The following is an 18,251-nucleotide window of genomic DNA, read 5'->3' as shown; positions in this document are numbered from 1 at the left end:
CCAAGGCCACATGATAACATTTCTACGACTTTAGCAATCATCAGGAGGAGGTAACATTTAAAACATAAACAGCATAAAATCTTCACCACTAAGGAATACCACATCAAAACCCAATGTTAAGGATCAAAAACCAGAGACGCCACATTACACAGCATTGCCCAGTCTGAAGTGCTCCACAGGAGTGCACTGTATGCTGCCCAGATAATGCAAGGAGCAGGCTGAGGCACAACGCATAACCTCATCAAATCAGCAGTCCACAGAAAGCCAGGCAGGAGGAGAAAAGCAATATAATTTAGCAATAAAACAGAAGTTAGATAATCGGGACATTTAAAGTTCTGACCACTATAATTTTAAGCAGGGTTCATTACTGGGCAGATTTCAAAGCTATTGTCATTAGTGATTTAGATTTGGGAATTTACTGCAGTATTCCACTTTTAAGACATTGTAGTATGGAAAGGAGTTTGAACTTAAAATAACTGAATGGCAGACTGCTGGTGTCTGCCTGGGGCCACATTAATACACTGTTGATATTGGATTCAGACGGGATAAACCCTTGGCTGGAGAGGTACCAGCAGGCTCAGAGCACAGTTTACTCTGCAAGTCTCATATCAAATGGGCTAGGGACATATGCAACATTGACAGCTTTAGGATGCAATGATGCACTGACACTGCCAGCCACGTATGTCACCTGCCAACACTGGCACCTGGCTCATTACCTTGGAACACTGCCACCCATCAGGTGTTTTGTTTTGAGTGGAAGGAGAGGAGAACCAGTTGGTGTTGGCGTGCCTTCTGCCAGCCTCACAGAAAACAGTTTAGTGTCAAAAGCCACCATATTCCATCTGCCTGAGAATACTTCTTCCAGGTAAACCTCCATGAGAGTAAAACAAACTGGAAAGATGGGGTAAAGATTATAATGAAAAACTTGCTGACTTGGTAATGTAGTGTACAGGTGTACAGCAGGGACTGAGCATTCCAAAAGGGTCCTAGATTCCTTCGCTGGTCTGGGCTGAGTGAGCTAGGGTAGTGGCAGGAGTGTGATGAGCACCAGATGAGGATGCCCACTCCCAGCTTCTATCCACAGATCACTGCTGGAAGCACTTGTAAAGCAGATTTCAGGTAAGGACAAGGTAAGACTCAGCTGTGATATCCTCCACATTTAAGAGGCGTACCAACAGTTACAATCAAGGCTCATACATGATTGGTCAGATGGTGCCTGTGGAACCTGTAGCTCAATAAGATTTGCACTTTCAGGAGAAAGAGAATTAAAGAATAAAAATCGGCAAGCTGAGCCAGACTATAGGGTCCCATCACTACACAATGAGATGAAATAGGTATCTCAGACAGCTCGGGTGTCTGTAAATTGCTCTAATAGGACGTTTTAACGGTTTAGTGTACCCTGAGTTGATGTGCTCAGTCTTTCGAGAGCTGCTGCTTTAAAATTTTTTAAAAACTGAAGATTTGGAATAAATGGGTTTTCTTTCCTACAGTGACATCTCCAGAAAGTTGAGAGATGTTGGCTCCTTGCATTATTTTCTGGCAGCACATGAAGATCCTTGCCTTAGTGACAGCAGCTTTCAGACCTTCTGTACTGTAGATCTCCGAGCCATTAACCAAGCAAGCTGGATTGTGGCAGAGATTAGGTACTGTCACTGCAACTTTCTGCTACCAACAAATTGCACCACCTTACCTTGGTTCTGTTAGTATTTTAATTGTAAAACCCTCTCAGGACTTAAATCGGATTCCAAGTATTTGCTGGCAACAGTCACCAAATAGAAGAATGTTTCCTTGGTAATGTGGTACTTTCCAGTCTCCTCTTTGCCAACTAGTTATCAAACCTTTGGAACTAACATCCTCCCCATTTTACTTTTAAGCCAGTGACTCTTACAGGGGCAGTTTTAGAGGCACCTGTCAGTCTCTGATAGATTCCCCACACAACCATTCTTCATGTGAACCCAGGCAGTAAGAGTGGCAGACTACTCAGCCACAAGGAATTTCAATGGCCAGCTCCTACTGACGTACATGCATACACAAAGCATGGGTCCATAGATAATGATGAGTAGCAGGAACACTGCCCCTGGACTAGAGAGGGAAAATCAGCATCAAGGCTAAATATATCAAACCTACTGTTACTCTGCAAACTGGACTGAACAGGGCAAAAGGGGAAAGGGATATAACATCTTTAATATGGTAAAACATCCTAACCTACTTTACAGGAAGGAGCATTAAGAAACAAAATTTGACCCCAAGCAAATAAGGAGAGATTAGGATAGGTGATAAAAACTTTGGTAAAAGAAATAAATTGAAGTAGTATCTTAAAGAAGGAGAGAGAGATGGAGAGGTTTGGGGAGGGAATTTTACAGCTTAAGAGTCCTGGCAGCTGTAGGCACTGCTACCAATGGGGTAGCGCAGATATCTGAGATTTGTGGGGCTGGAGGAGATTACAGCGATAGGAAAGGGCCATGGAGAGCTTTGAAAACAGGATGAGGATTTTAAAATCGAGACATTGTTTAACTGGGTCACTGAGCAGAGGGTGATGGGTGAACAATGCTTAGTGCATTTGGGACACAGGCAGCAGACTTTTGGATGACTTCAAATTTAGAAGAGTAGAATGTGGGAGACCAGCCAGGAATGTGTTGGAATAGTCATGTCCAGAGGTAAAAAAGACATCAACGGTTTCAGCAGCAAACGAGCTGAGGCAGAGCGGAGTCGGGCAATGATACGGAGGTGGAAGTAGCTGGTCTTGGTGATGGCATGGATGTGTGGTTGGAAACTCATTGCGGAGTCAAATATGATACCAAGGCTGTGAACACTCTGGCTCAGCCTCAAATAGCTGCCAGGAAGAGGGATGGTGACTAGGGAACAGAGCTTATGGTAGGGGCCAAAGACAAGATTTCGGTCTTCCTGCACTTAGCTGGACAAAATGTTTGCTCATCCAATACTGGATGTCAAAAGAGCAGTTGATAATTTATAAACAGCAGAGGAGTGTGAGACAGGTGGTGGTGAGGTAGATCTGGGTGGTGTCTGCCCACTGTAGTCAGCTGGCAGATTGGAGAGATGAACAGAACAGGTAGTACACAAATGTACAACTGTAGAGGTATGGAGCAGGCATCTTGTCTACAGTGAAATTGGAATTGATTTTTTGGTAGATGTGGATTTTTGTTGAGCTCACCAGCTATCAAACATTGCTGTATCCACAGTGATAAAACACAGCAATCAATGGTGGGAGGTAAGGAGGGCTGTGGATGCTGAGGGGGCAATTGGAGATTTCAAGACTGAGATCTATAGATTTTGGTAAGGTTAGCATTGCATATGGAACAAAAATGGGTAAATGGAGTTAAGATACACATCAGCTGGGATCTAATCGCATGGTAGAACAGGCTTAATGGATTGAAAAGCCTACTCCTGTTCCTATGTTCCCTCAATTTATTATATCCAATTATCATACATTTTATCTTTGTGTAAGAACTTTTATTCATGGAGTGGGGTGGTAAGGGAAAGAGGAGGTGGGTACTGGTTTCAGTTGTTAGCTACTGCAGTGCTGACAACCATCATTAGCACTGATAACCAACATGGCAGCCCATCAACCAGAAATGTCATCAAAAAAAGAATCACACAAAGGCTGTCAGGAATTTGTTTATGTAGACTATTCAATCTGTTAATAAACAGGGCCATGGCAGGAAGCGGCTGACTCAGCTCCTCATTGTCTAATCTATATGAGGGATGGACAAGCTCATGCTTCCACGTGATGAATTGATTCTGAGGGAGAAGAGAATTTAGTGAACAAAGGACTGGGGATAGTGCAGCTTTAAGGGAGTATATGAAAAAGCAGGAACACCAGCAAAATCCCTAATCATATCAGGATGTGGGCTGCTGTTCAATTTTCCACACAAACCAATGAGTTTGTCTCTTCCTGTATCAGTGCTCCAAGCGAGGCCCCCTGTGAAATCAGTGCCACAGCTATAAACTTTATCCTACTCCTGAACCTTGACCTTTCCGAGGTTAGCTCCATTAAATCATCCATTAAAAAGTGAAATAGAAAACAGCATGTGGATCTCGTAGCAGCAGTGGAATTTCAGGAAATGGAACGAAAAAAACCCTCTGGTGTACTGTACCTGATCCTCCAGTTGTTTTCCCTGCTGGCTTCCATCTTCCTTTCCCAGGCTGTCTGGGATGGGTGCCATTGACACATACTTTCCACCCTTGAATGCCAACAGAGGTTCTTCTTGGCCGCACAGAGCTTCCAGGAAGTACTTTAGCACTGTGACCCTCTTGCAGTCAGCCGCTATTACCTAGTGTTTCGGGGAGGAAACCAGAACATTAAGTGGGGGGGGGGTGAAAACCACATTGTTGGTCAAATGCCAAAAGACTGATGAGAAACGTGTCAAACAGGATTGAGGCTACCAGGGGGGCAGCTGAGGCTGGGCTGGGGAAAGCATCACAAGAATGGTCACAAGGTGGTCCACATGCGTGCACCAGCAAAGTCACTACGTGCAACCGAAGTCAAACGAGAGGAACAGTATGAGGAAAGAGCAGCAAATCTAAAAGGTTTAAGTCGCAAAAAGGAAACTGAAAAGCATTTCCACAATAGCATCAACTTCCTCCTTTCTCTAATTTTAACCACCTATTATCATACTGCTCGTCAGCCACTTGACATTAGCATGATCTGTGACCACAAAACCAGAATCTCAGGCTTGACCTTAAGCCAGGGGCACAGACATTAAGTCATTTGTGTATGCTTTTTCTGGTCAGGAGGGTGCTGACAGAGGTTCACTCTCAGTCCTACAAAGTGCTGACTACACACAGCACTAATTCTGAAACCATAATGCTTGCTTTTTACTTCAAATTATTGTGGAAAAATTGGGGGGAGTTTTTTCACAAAAGTATAAAACAGCATTTTTGCATTTAACGAATGCAAATATATTTGAGCACAAAAGTATTTTTCACATCACGAACATTGCATTGGTAACAATTATAGATACTGGTGGCAAGTACTTCATTTAATTTACTCAATGAATTCAACTTCCTGCAGCTAAATAAAACACTACCCTGCAAACTTTTAAAGTACTTGTTTAGATAGCTGCCAAATGGTAGGATGATTATAGTTACAATACAAGCTCAACCCAGTTACTTTTCCCTACAGACAAGCCTTCTTTCCCCACAAACCAAAAGGTAAGCATATTCACCAAGTCGCTAGGGAGAGCATATTCCAAGCGAACATCGAACCGTTATATTGCTAGGAGCTAGTATGTAGGACTCCAGTATACATCATGTCAAGATGGATGGAATATCCAACAAGCAGACACCTTTTTATAAAAGGCTAAATTATTAAACAGAGTTATTCACAAATAGACCTATTTTCAGAAACAAAATAAGCATGGCAATATATCAGTTTAAATATGGCAATTTGAAACCAGATCAGAGGATTAAACTAACTCATCAGTAAACTCACTGAAACTTTATTTTTACAACTTGGGATGAATAAATACTTTTTCAGAGGCAGAGGATAATCTAACTCTTCAACAAAGAAACAGAATAGACTTTGCAGGATTTGCATAGGTACGTCGAACAAATTTTGTTCTACTCACATGCCTCATGGCTCAACAAGGCTGTACTGCCAAGATATGAGATGTGAGGGTTTTTTTCAAAGACAAAACCCTTTGAAGGAAAGCCTTGCAAACATTGTGGAGATTGATCCATACTATAAGTATACGAGGTGTCTGTGTTAGACAAATAATGCAATCTAATTCAAAGCACTTTCAACTCATTTGACCCACATTGGATTCAGACGTTGCCTCAGGTGGGTTACCATGATCATTTCTAGTGATACATTCAAACAAATGATGCCATCAAAATTTCTCACATTAAGGTTGTTTTGTCCCTTTCAAAGGGACTTGGTATAGCTCTGATCTCTAATTGATGTTGGTTTTTACATTAAGGTTATGCTGCTCACCTCAACTACTTCTTGTGGTAGTAAGTTCCACATTCCAGTCACTCTCTGGTTAAGGAAGTTTTTCCTGAATTCCCTATTGGATTTATTAGTGACTATCTTATACTTATGGCCCTTAGTTCTGGTCTCACCTGTAAGTGGAAACATCTTTACATCTATCCTATCAAACCCTTTCATATTCTTCAAGACTTCTATCAGCCAGAGCCTTCCTAATGTCTGGTGTGGCAACAATTGTAATTGAGCCATTTGGACCAGGAAAGACCCAGGATCCACTCACAACTGTTAGTTGCTGGCATAGCTGTAGTGGCAGTCACAGTGCTATTAATTGTCTTAACTGTTGTTGAAAATTACCTTCGGTGCTCATGGTCAACATTGTGATAGGTACTTGTGTGTAGTACAGGGTGAGAATGCGTGACAGCAAGAAGGAGAACAAGCAATGGTGAAAGTCAAAGCATAGAATGATACAACACAGGAGCCATTCAGCCCATCATGCCTATGCCAGCTTTTGAAAAGCTACTGAATTAGGCCCACTCCCCAGCTCTTTCCCCAAAACCGTTCAATTTTTCCTTTTCAAGTATTTATCCAATTCCCTTTTGAAAGTTACTATTGAATCTACTTCCTATCAGGCAGCATATTCCAGGTTATAACATCTCACTTACTAAAATATTTCTCTTTTACCAAGAGAGTGGGAATGAGTGCAAGGGAAGGGAAAATGAGAGGAGAGAGAGGGAGGGGTAGAGGGACAGAGAGAGAGAGAGAGAGAGGGAGAGGGTGGGGGGGGGAAGAGAGAGAGAAGCAGAGAGTGTCAGAGACAGGAGAGGGAGACATCAAGACAGGGACAGAAAGAAAGAGATACAGAGTTAACAGAGTGGGAGAGACAATGCAGGAGAGAGTGCATGTAGGGGGTGGGGAGAAAGAAGAAACGTGAACAGATAAAAAAGGAGAAACAGCATGACAGTGGGGGAGAGATGAGAGAAATCTAAACTGCTGACCACCCTATGTGGAAGAAATATGTCCCAACAGCTTATCCTAAGCCTGCCCTTCACAGCCCTGACACTGTGCACTCAAGTCTGCTGAGTTGGTGTATCAAAACATTGTTTTGTGTTTACTTTCTCTATTGTTATTTCTTACAGCTCCCTATAATATAAAGATTTGAATCAATGGGAAATACAAGAGTTATGGGGAGAAAGGGCAGTGGAACTCATTTTGGATTGCTCTAGCAAGGAGCCTGCACAGACATGGTCAGGGAACAAGGCACATTTGTCACACTGTGAGCAAGTAGCCCTAATCACATTTACCAACCCAGCTCCAATATCCCTTAAACCCTTTTCCATTATGCCCCTTTTCAATCTATTCTTGAATATTGACATAGTTTATGATTCAACGACTAACCCTCCAAGTGAGCTCCATGGCCTTAACTCTTTCTAAAGAGCTTTCTTCTGCCCTCTGTTCTAAATATTTCACATTTAAAAAAATGGGATTACATTAACCATAGGAAGGTTACGGCACAGAAAGAGGCCATTCAGCCAACATGTCTGCGCCAACCAAATAAGAAGAAAAACAATCTCACTTTCCAGCACCTGGTCCATAGCCTTGCAGGTTACAGCACTTCAAATGTAGATCCAGGTATCTTCTAAATGAGTTGAGCATTTCAGCTTCAACCACCAATTTAGGTAGTGACTTTCAGACGCCCATCACCCTCTGGGTGAAAAAGCTTTTCCTCGTGCTCCCTCTAATAGTTCTACCAATCACCTTAAACCTAGGTCCCCTGGTAACTGACTCTTCAGCTAGGGGAAACGGGTCTTTCCTGTCTACCGGACAAGAATGAAACCGGACCGGAATGAATCAGGACGGACCACCTGGTATCAATCTAGGCACCGGAAACAACAACAGCAATCTCAGCCCTGTTGATCCTGCAAAGTCCTCCTCACTGACATCTGGAGGCTTGTGCCAAAATTGGGAGAGCTGTCTCACTGACTAGTCAAGCAATAGCCTGACATAGTCATAGTCAGAATCATACCACCATCATCATCGCTGGGTATGTCCTGTCACATCGGCAGGACAGGCCCAGCAGAGATGGCAACACAGTGGTATACAGTTGGGAAGGAGCTGCCCTGGGAGTCCTCAACCTCAACTCCAGATCCCATAAAATCTCATGGCATCAGGTCAAACATAGGCAAGGAAACCTCCTGCTGATTACCATGTACCGCACCACCCCCTCCTCAGCTGATGAATCAGTGCTCTTCCATGTTGAACATCACTTGGAGGAAACACTGAGGGTGGCAAGGGTGCAGAATGTACTCTGGGTGGGGTACTTCAACTTCCATCACCAAGAGTGGCTCTGTAGCACCACCACTGACCGAGCTGGCCGAGTACTAAATAACATAGCTGCTAGACTGGGTCTGCGGCAGGTAGTGAGAGAACCAACAAGAGGGAAAAACATACTTGACCTCATCCTCACCAACCTGCCTGCCACAGATGCATCTGTCCATGACAGTATCATTAGGAGTAGCCACAGCACAGTCCTTGTGGAGACGAAGTCTCATCTTCACATGAGGATACCCTCCATCGTGTTGTATGGCACTACCATCGTGCTAAATGGGATAGATTTTGAACAGATCCAGCAACTCAAGACTGGGCAGCCATGAGGCGCAATGGACCATCAGCAGCAGTAGAATTGTACTCAACCACAATCTGTAATCTCATGGCCCAGTATATCACCCACTCTACCTTTACCATCAAGCTAGGGGGTCAACCCTGGTTCAATGAGGAGTGCAGGAGAGCATGCCAGGAGCAGCACCAGGCATACCTAAAAATGAGGTGTCAACCGGGTGAAGCTACAACACAGGACTACTTGAGTGCCAAACAGCGTAAGCAGCAAATAATAGACAGAGCTAAGTGATTCCACAACTAACATCAGTTATAAGCTCTGCAGTCCTGCCACATCAAGTCGTGAATGGTAGTGGACAATTAAACAACTCACTGGAGGAAGAGGCTCCACACATATCACCATCCTCAATGATGGAGGATCCCAGCACATCTGTGCAAAAGATAAGGCTGAAGCATTCACAACAATCTCCAGCCAGAAGTCATTGATCCATCTCGGCCTCCTCTGAAGGACCCCAGCATCACAGATGCCAGTCTTCAGCCAAATTGATTCACTCAATGTGATATCAAGTAACAGCTGAAGGCACTGGATAGTGCAAAGGCTAAGGGCCCTGACAATATTCTGGCTATGGTACTGAAGACATGTGCTCCGTCGGTCTACACTCCATCATCAGTTAAGTGATGGAAGGTGTCATCAACAGTGCGATCAAGCGGCACTTGCTTAGCAATAACCTGCTCACTGAAGCTCAGTTTGGGTTCCGCCAGGGTCACTCAGCTCCTGACCTCATACAGCCTTGGTTCAAACATGAACAAAAGAACTGAACTCCATAGGTGACGTGAGAGTGACTGCCTTTAATATCAAGGCAGCATTTGACCAAGTATGGCATCGGGGAGCCCGAACAAAACTGGAGTCAATGGGAATCGGGGGAAAAAGCTCTGCTGGTTGGAGTCGTAACTAACACAAAGGAAGTGGTAGTTTATGGTTGGAGGTCAATCACCTCAGTTCCAGCACATAACTGCAGGAGTTCCTCAGGGTAGTGTCCTAGCCCCAACTATCTTAAGCTTCTTCATCAATGACCTTCCTTCTATCATACGGTCAGAAATGGGGATGTTCACTGATGATTGCACAATGTTCAGCACCATTCGCGACTCCTCAGGTACTGAGCCTGTGGCCAAATGCAGCAAGACCTGGGCAATATCCAGGTTTGAGCTGACAAGTGGCAAATAACATTTGCGCCACACAAGTGCAGAACAATGACCATCTACAATAAGATAGAATCTAATCTTTGCCCATTGACATATATAAATACTGTGGCGACAAGAGCAGGTCAGAGGCTAGGAAGCCTGCAGAGAGTAACTCACCTCCTGTCTCCCCAAAGCCAGGCCACCATCTACAAGGCACAAGTCAGGAGTGTGATGGAATACTCTCCACTTGCCTGGATGTGTGCAGCTCCAGCAACACTTAAGAAACTTGACACCGTCCAAGACAAAGCTGCCCGCTTGATTGGCACCCCATCCAGAAACATTCACTGCCTCCACCACTGTCCCACAGTGGCAGCAGTGTCTACCAACTACAAGATACACTGCAGGAACTCACCAAGCCTTCTTAGACAACGCCTTCCAAACCCATGATCTCTACTATCCAGAAGGACAACCACCACCAGCTGGATGTTCCCCTGAAAGCCACTCACCATTCCTTCACTGTTGCTGGGTAAAGATCCTGGAACTCCCTACCTAACAGCCCTGTGGGTCTATCTAAACCACATCGATCTAAGTTTCCAAGATATTAAGGGGACCAGACAGATAGAAAGAAACTCTTTTGCTGGTTTGGGAGTCTAGGGTTTGGAGGTGGGGGCAGTGGGGGACAGTCAAAAATTAGAACCAGACCTTTCAGGAGTCAAATTAAGAAGGACTTCTTCATAAAAAAGGGTGGTAGAAGTTTGGAACTTTCTTCCACAATGGCAACGGGTGGGAGACCAATTGTTAATTTTAAAACTGAGATTAATTCATTTTGTTAACCAGTGATATTAGAGAAAAGAGGATAAAATGGAGTTAAGTGAGAGATCAGCCATGATCTCAGTGAATGGTGGAACAGGCTCGAGGATTAAATGGCCTCCTCCTGATCCTATTTTCCTAGTCCTCATAAGCCCTCTTCATCAATGTTAATTGTTTCAAATCTCTTCATCCATGGCATCTTAAAGTTACTGGCAGCTCTTTCCTTTACAAATTTCCAAGTCTGCAGTCACAATCACATTGGGTTTGGGAGATCAGTGCAGGATCGAGGAAAAACACCCTTACTGGCTTCAGTTTTGTTTCTCACTTAAAGCCAATATTAGACATGAATCATCAATGACAAATCTCATAAACGTTAGATGAAAGTTTGTCAAAGCCCCATCTGTTCTTGATAGAATATAGATCAATGTGAACACTGAAGAGCTTGCTCAGGTGATCTGCTTGCTGACGGAACTGAAAGTTCTGCTTGGTTTATTCCGAACTGTCCGTGGCTTCAGAGATCCTGCTCACATGTTAATGAAGCCTTGAAACAAGGTTAAATTGCAAAGTTGGAGAAATAGATCAGAGACCACATATGGAACATGGTTTAAGCATCCTAAGGAAGTGTGCAACAGGAACGAGATATGGAACACGACAAAGGTCCTGAAACTGAGCAATATCAAGGGAATTATATAACTGAGTCAGCTTCAGCTGGTAAGCAAGTTGTATACGTTTGCATGAAAAAGAAATGTGCTCATTTTACCAAGTTCTTTAGTTGGTTTGTAACCAGAGTCATCCTACCTACTCAAACAGAAAATCTCCTAACTATACATTGGCTGGGTTAGTGCCTGCCATGTGCATGAGGGATAACTAACTTTGATTAAGATTATCTGCTGAAGCTACCGGCTTGGGCAAAACTCCTGGGGACTTTCATTTTCTATTGGGCTGCATCTGGTAAGCTGTATGCACTAAGTTCCTTTATGAATTATTTTATCATAGGTGTTAATTAATTTAGAAATAAACTGTTGAAACTGAGCATAAAGTAATTAAAAAAAAATGCAAACCCATTAACCAGTGATGCACCAGAGGAAATTAAAGCCCCTCTTAATGCAATTACCTGTTTAGCTCAATGGGTTAGCTAGGTTGGCTCATGGGTTCTTCTTTTCTTCAGTTTTAGTTCCTATTTAGAGTAGAGCATAGGTTTGTTATTACTATTCTCATCAGTTGCAGTTTCCTATTTGTGCTGCTCTCAGCATCAGAGAAATAACATTGATACTTTTTAAAAATTGGATACATTTAAAAAAGAAGTGAAAGGTCTCGACAAGGAACTACACAGCAGCAGTTAATGGCATTGCATTATTCACTTTTTTCTCTATTTCATTGTGCAACTACCTTTGCCACTTATATCGCTGTTCATTGAGTTAGATGTCCTGAGTTTCCATGGCAACATCCTCCTGCGTTATTGCTCCAAGGGACAGATAGTTCCCATGCAAGGACAGCCTCTGGTGACATTGGTTTTATTACCTAAATGAGTTTGACGTCTGTAGGTGTGGCCTTTCTGAGGTGTCTTAATTTCTCAGCAATGTCATTTAACCAAAACAGGTTCCTGTTTAAACCGTAAAAGACGTCATTCTTTAGAACTCAAGAGGCCTAAGTGAGCGAGCACAAAGAGCTATAAATACAGCAATGAGAAATGTGCACTTTTTAGATAGAGTGATAAAAGAAGCAAAAAAGAGTCACTTAATTTAGCTTTTCTTTAAGTGGAAATTATGAAGTGCTCATGACCCAGAAGACAGCAGGATGCCCTTTATTCAACAAAAGCCTCAAGCTATGAAGTCAGTCACAAGTGCTTCACGTGGTCAGTGGTCTACTGTTCGTTATTATAGTATGGGCAGAGAACCAGACATACAAGTGAATGTTCACTCCCAATTTTGTGGGTACACTAAATGCTGACATACACGATTCTACTTCGAATGGGGCTCGGGGTTCTATAATCTGATTGTGACCACACAGCCACAATATTAAAATTATTTTCCAATTTACAGCACCAGCCACATCACCAAAGATTGGCCTCCAAATAAAAGGAATATGCAACTGTCTGAAATCCATTTCACTTCTGTTGCCAAACTGCAGCCTCATGGGAGACAGAGTTTCATACAGTAAATTATGTTTTTACCTGTGATGTTAGCTGTTCAACACTTGCAATGATATAGGGTACCCGCAATGTATAAATTACATAAATCTATGTGCTAAACATTTCTGTATGTCCAAGTGTAGCATTCACATCTAATTTGTCATGTTAACCATGTGATATGCTGTCAGGTGATTAGCAGGGGCCAATGCGATCCATGAGGCACATTTCAAAACAAAGAGGGCAGCTATTCAAAGAATCATAAAACACCATAGAATGAGGCCATTCAATCCATTATGCCTGCACTGAAGCTTTGAAAGAGCTATCCAATTAGTCCCAATTCCCTTCAAATGTTGTCCCTTCAAGTATTTATCCCAATTTCCCTTTGAAAGTTACTACTTAATTTGCCTCCAACAACCATGCAGACAGCACATTTCAGATTGTAGCAATTCACAGACTTGCCAATCATCATAAAGCTGTGTCCTCTGGTTACTTGTCCTCCCCCCACTGGAAAGATTTCCTTGGTTGAGTTTTTTTGATGATGTAACAGAGAGGGTTTATGAGGCTAATGTGGTTGATATGGTGTACATGGACTTCCAAAAGGCAGTTTTTTTTTTTACAGTGTCACATAATAGGCTTGTCAGCAAAGTTGGTACCCATTGAATAAAAGGAGCAGTGACTAGTTGAGTGACAGGGAACAGGCTGGTGGTGAACAATTGTTTGGCTAGAGGAAGGTATACAGTGGTATTCCCCAGGGGCAGTACTGGGACCACTGCTTTTGTCAATATACATTAACTTAGAATTGCATGTGCTTGGAACAATTTCAAAATTTGCAGGTGACACAAAACTTGGAAGTTTGGAAACTGTGAGGAGAATAGTGATAGGCTTCAAGAGGACATAGACCTGTTGGTGAAATGGGTGGACGAGTGGCAGTTGAAATTTAATGAAGAGAAATGTTAATTGATTCATTTTGGCGGGTAGAATGAGGAGAGGCAATATCAAGTAAAAGTTATAATTATAAACAGGGCAAAGGCACAAATCGTGGCAGGGCAGGTTAAGAAAATGGCTAAAAGGGCTTTATAAATAGAGGCACAGAGTACAAAAGCAAGGAAGTTGTAGTGAACCTTTATAAAACGGTGGTTTGGCCTTAACTTAAGTATTGTGTGAAAGATGCAAAGGCTTTAGAGACAGTGCAGAAAAGACTTACGAGAATGGTTCCAGGGATAAGGGGAAGTGGACAAGCCGGGGTTGATCTCTTTGGAGACGAGAAAATTAAGAGGAGATTTGATAGAGGAATTCAAAATTATGAGGGTTCTGGTCAGGGTAGATGAGGATAAACTGTTTCCATTGACGGAAGTGTCGAGAACCAGGGAACACTGATATCAGGTGATTGGCAAAATAATCACAGCTGACTTTTTAATAAGTGAGTGGTTAGGATCCAGAATGCACTGTGTGAGAGTTTGGTGCAGGAAGGTTCAATTGTGGCTTTCAAAAGGGATTTGTGGCTTTCAAAAGTCATTTACAACACAGAAGGAAGCAAAAGTAGTCCCAAAAGTTTTTTCCTTCAAGTGCCCAACAATTTCCTTTGAAATCATAGATCATCTCTGCTTCCGCTACCCTCATGGGAAGCAAGTTCCAGGTGATTACCAATTGCTGTATAAAAAAGACCTTCTTCACATTTCCCCTGCAACCTTAAATCTGTGTCCCCCTACTCCTTGTACCATCAGCTAATGGGAATGTTTTTTTTCCTTGTCTTCCTTATCTAAATCTGTCATAATCTTGTACACCACTGACAAATTGCCTCTCAATCTCCTTTACAGAACATCAGTTTCTCCAACCTAACCTTGTAATTAAAATCCCTCATCCCTGGACCCATTCTGATAAATCTCCTCTGCACCCTCTCAAGGACCCTCATATCCTTCCTAAAGAGTGGTGACCAGACCTGAACATAGAATTGTAGTTGTGGCCTAACATAACTTCCCACCTATTGTACTCAATGCCGCTATTAATACCTCTCCATATGTTCTGCCATCTTCAAAAATCTATGCACACGCAACCCCCGGGTCCCTCTGTCCTTACACACTCTATACTTGCCTTGGAGGCAGTGCAGCGAAAGTTCACTGGATTGGTCCTTAGGATCAGAGGGTTGTCCTATGATGAGAGGCTGAGTAAATTGGCTCTATATTCTCTGGAATTTAGAAAAATGAGAGGTAACCTCACTGAAACATATGAGGTTCTGAAGGGGGTTGCCAGACTAGACACTGAGAGGTTGTTTCCCCTGGATGGGGAATCTAGGACACAGTGGCACAGTCTCAGAATAAGGAGTGATAATATAAGACTGAGATGAGGAGAAATTTCTTTACTCAAAGGGTTGTAAATCTTCGGAATTCTCCATCCCAGATGTTGTGGATGCACCATCATTGAATACATTTAAGGCTGGTAAAGATTTTCAATTTCTCAAGGAATCAAGGGTGCATTCCTGGATGTTTCATCACCTCATTTCCTACCTCTAAACACCACTGGCTGTCCAATATGTCCAGCCTCACAGACCCCCATCTGCCCACAGTCAATTGGAAGATGAATGAACTCTGTTACCTGAGTGAACAAATCTTGACTGCCAGACAAAATCTTTTTTCTCATCTCTAATATTTTTAGAATACATGGAAGTGTCCAAAGGAAATGAAATAGACATTTTATTAATGCTTCGATGACCTTTCTCTCACAGCTGTTTCCTGAAGATTGATCTTAATTTCTGGAGAATCTAGGTAAATCAGGAGGGTTCGTAATCCAAATCTACATTGGAGTGTCGCTGTATCTACAACCATTCCACAAGGTATCTCTCCCAGTTTATTTTGTCACTCTGACTTAACATTAGGATGGGTCTGCAGTTGTTGATTCTGATGGTGAAATATTTTGTGCATGTGGGACAAAAAGCTGATGAAACATGAATCTGTGTATTTCTGTGAGTAAAAAGCCAAATGAAAGCTGCAAAAAATTAATGCAAAAGGATGTGCTAAAAACCATGTCCCTTTAACCAGCATATAATTCAACAAGTTAATGTGAAAAGAATTTGAATTTTCAAAAAATGTACATTGTACTGATGTGGGTTTGAATATCATACAAATAATCTCGGACAATTACACGAGCTTCTGAAGAGCAACGGGGTTAGGAGATAAAGTGGGAAGGCAAGTGGGTTGGGTTGAGATCAATTAAAAAGGGATCTGCTATTTGGGCCTAATGGCCTTTTCCACTCCAGTGTTACTCCACGGTGGGTCCAATAGCTTTCAGATGTCAGCTAAGCAGGTCCCTGCTGAATGCGGAAACCCTAAATGGGGGGCTCCATGGGGGAGGGAAATAAACTAACAGTTCAAATGCCCAATACAAAGAAGATTTTATTCAGAGAAATAACCTAGATGATGAGAATAGTTTATAATGAAACACCTACGTGTACATCTCCTTTAAAGGTCCAAAGGTCCTAAGGGACGGTCTAGCCAACCGTGCACGGTATCAATTATTTAAGATTGCTTTTGATCACAAAATTATGAATATTCAGACATCGAGGTGAAAAGACGAACAGATTAATGCAGTGACCTCCAGGCTACTTCAAGAACTACTGCTGACTGAAATAATCACACTGTCAGGACCAGTGGAATTACAGAAGACTGAAGGAAGCCACTCAGTCCATTGTGCATGTGCTGGCTCTTCAAACAAGCTACGAGTCCCACTCCCCCACAATGTGCCCATAGGCCTGCAATATTTTCCTCTTTCAAGTATTTATGCTTTCCCTTTTGAAAGTTACGACTGATTCTGTTTCCAACACTCTTTCAGGGGTGCATTCCAATCCATCAGAACAGCAGGAACACAGCAAGCCTAGCAGGTATAAAGTGATTTTGGGGGGGCGTTTGGAGCTGTGGGGGTGAGGGGGTTCTCGGGGGCTGCGCGTGGGTGGGGGTAGAGGGTGAGGGAATTCAGAGCTGCAGGGTGAGGAGGGGAGGGGGCATGGGGATCCAGAGACGCGGGGGGGGGGCGGGGGGTGCTAGGCAGTGAGAGGTGAGGGGATTCAGCTGTGGGGGGTGGGGTGCGATTCATAGCTGCAGGGAGGGCTTTTGAGCTATGGAGCATTCAGAGGTATGTGGGGGGAGATTCAGAACTGTGATGGGGGGGGGGGTTCAGAGCTGCAGGGAGAGGGTGCTAAGAGCTGTGGGGGGATTGTATGAGCTGCAGGAGGGACATAATGAGCTGTGGGGGGAGTGGTTCAGAGCTGAGGGGAGTATCGGAGATGTGTGGAAGCGGGGGGGTGGTTCTGGTGGCGCAGGTTCAGGGCTTAGTGACCACATTCAAAGAAAAGAGAAAATTAATTCAAAGTATGATGACGCAGGGAAGAAAGTAAGAGATTGGTTGGTGGGTATTTTTTTTTTCTCTCTATGTACAAAGCATTCATTCAAAGTAGGAGCTGAGAAATTAAAATTTTAATCTGGCTAAGTACATCAGTAAGTAAATTAATAAGTTTATTGGTGCAGGGCATTAGTCTAGAGACGATTAACGTTAATAGTTCAAACAAGGTACGGATTGGATTGTAAAAGAGGGAATACAAGCTATTTGTTTTAGATTTCATCAAATAAACAGCATAAAATCTAAAGCCAATTTGATCATTTAACATATAATTAAAATCAGTGCTCATTAATCAATCAATTCAATTAAAAATTAGTTATAAGTTAAATAATAGGGGATAGCAAAACTAAAGAAGATTGAGTTGTTTAGTAGATTAAAATCTAAGCCTTTCTCTAATCATTTCAGTTAACTTACCTTTAAATCAAAGTGATGTTAGCATACGAGAAATAGCTGATTGGAGAATAACTGGTCAGCCAATTTTTATTTAAGTAGTAAGTTTAATAGTCTATTCAACAAAAGCATAACAGGGCAACTTGATGTCTTGGAGTGCACAGTCTGTCCCATGTGGGAACTCCAGCTGCTTCTTGTGTCCCGGATAACCACTTATGCAGGAGCTAGGAAGTGTCATTAGCAGCAGCAGCTCAAGTGCCAGGTTTTGAAGCCTCAGCAGCATCTGTAGTCGCTGTGCCATATCTGTCAGGTTCAGAGTTTTGTAGATAGCTCATTTATAGATGTGATCACTCCACAGCGTAAGTGCATGCTAGTGGAGAGCGAATCAGAATAGCATATAGCTTCCTTGGTGCCAGGGTTAAGGATGTCACTAAGCCACTCTGTGGGGCGAGGGTGAACAGTGGTTATGATAGATATACTGGAACACAGGACTTCAAAGCAGGAGTGGGCCATTCAGCCTCTCAAGGCACCTCCAACATTCAATAAGATCACTGCTAATCCGGTTACGTCTCAACTTCACTTTGCTGTCTGTTCCCCATAACCCTCGACTCCTTTGTTTATCAAAAATCTGCCTAACTCTTCTTGCATAAATTCAATGACCCAGCATCCACTGCTTTCTGAGGAAGAGAAATCCACATATTAGCGACCCTTGGTCTTAAATGGTAGACCTCTTATTCTTAAACTGTGTCCCCTAGTTCTAGTCTCTCCCATAGGTGGAAACGTCCTCCT

The 18,251-nt window shown here is 42.9% G+C and overlaps 1 protein-coding gene across 4 annotated transcripts in view; it reads right to left on the bottom strand.

Moving 5' to 3' along the window:
- Positions 1-18,251, bottom strand: part of smg6 (SMG6 nonsense mediated mRNA decay factor) — a 417,242-nt gene that overhangs the window by 83,797 nt on the left and 315,194 nt on the right. For all 4 annotated transcript variants that reach the window (XM_041197156.1, XM_041197158.1, XM_041197160.1 and 1 more), the window contains one exon: positions 4,116-4,292. In XM_041197156.1, the coding sequence (XP_041053090.1) occupies positions 4,116-4,292 (177 nt within the window). The remainder of the gene's footprint in view (positions 1-4,115; positions 4,293-18,251) is intronic.

This window comes from Carcharodon carcharias, chromosome 10 (assembly GCF_017639515.1).
Source record: "Carcharodon carcharias isolate sCarCar2 chromosome 10, sCarCar2.pri, whole genome shotgun sequence".
NCBI lineage: Eukaryota > Metazoa > Chordata > Chondrichthyes > Lamniformes > Lamnidae > Carcharodon > Carcharodon carcharias.
This window is presented reverse-complemented; position numbering and strand designations above follow the sequence as displayed.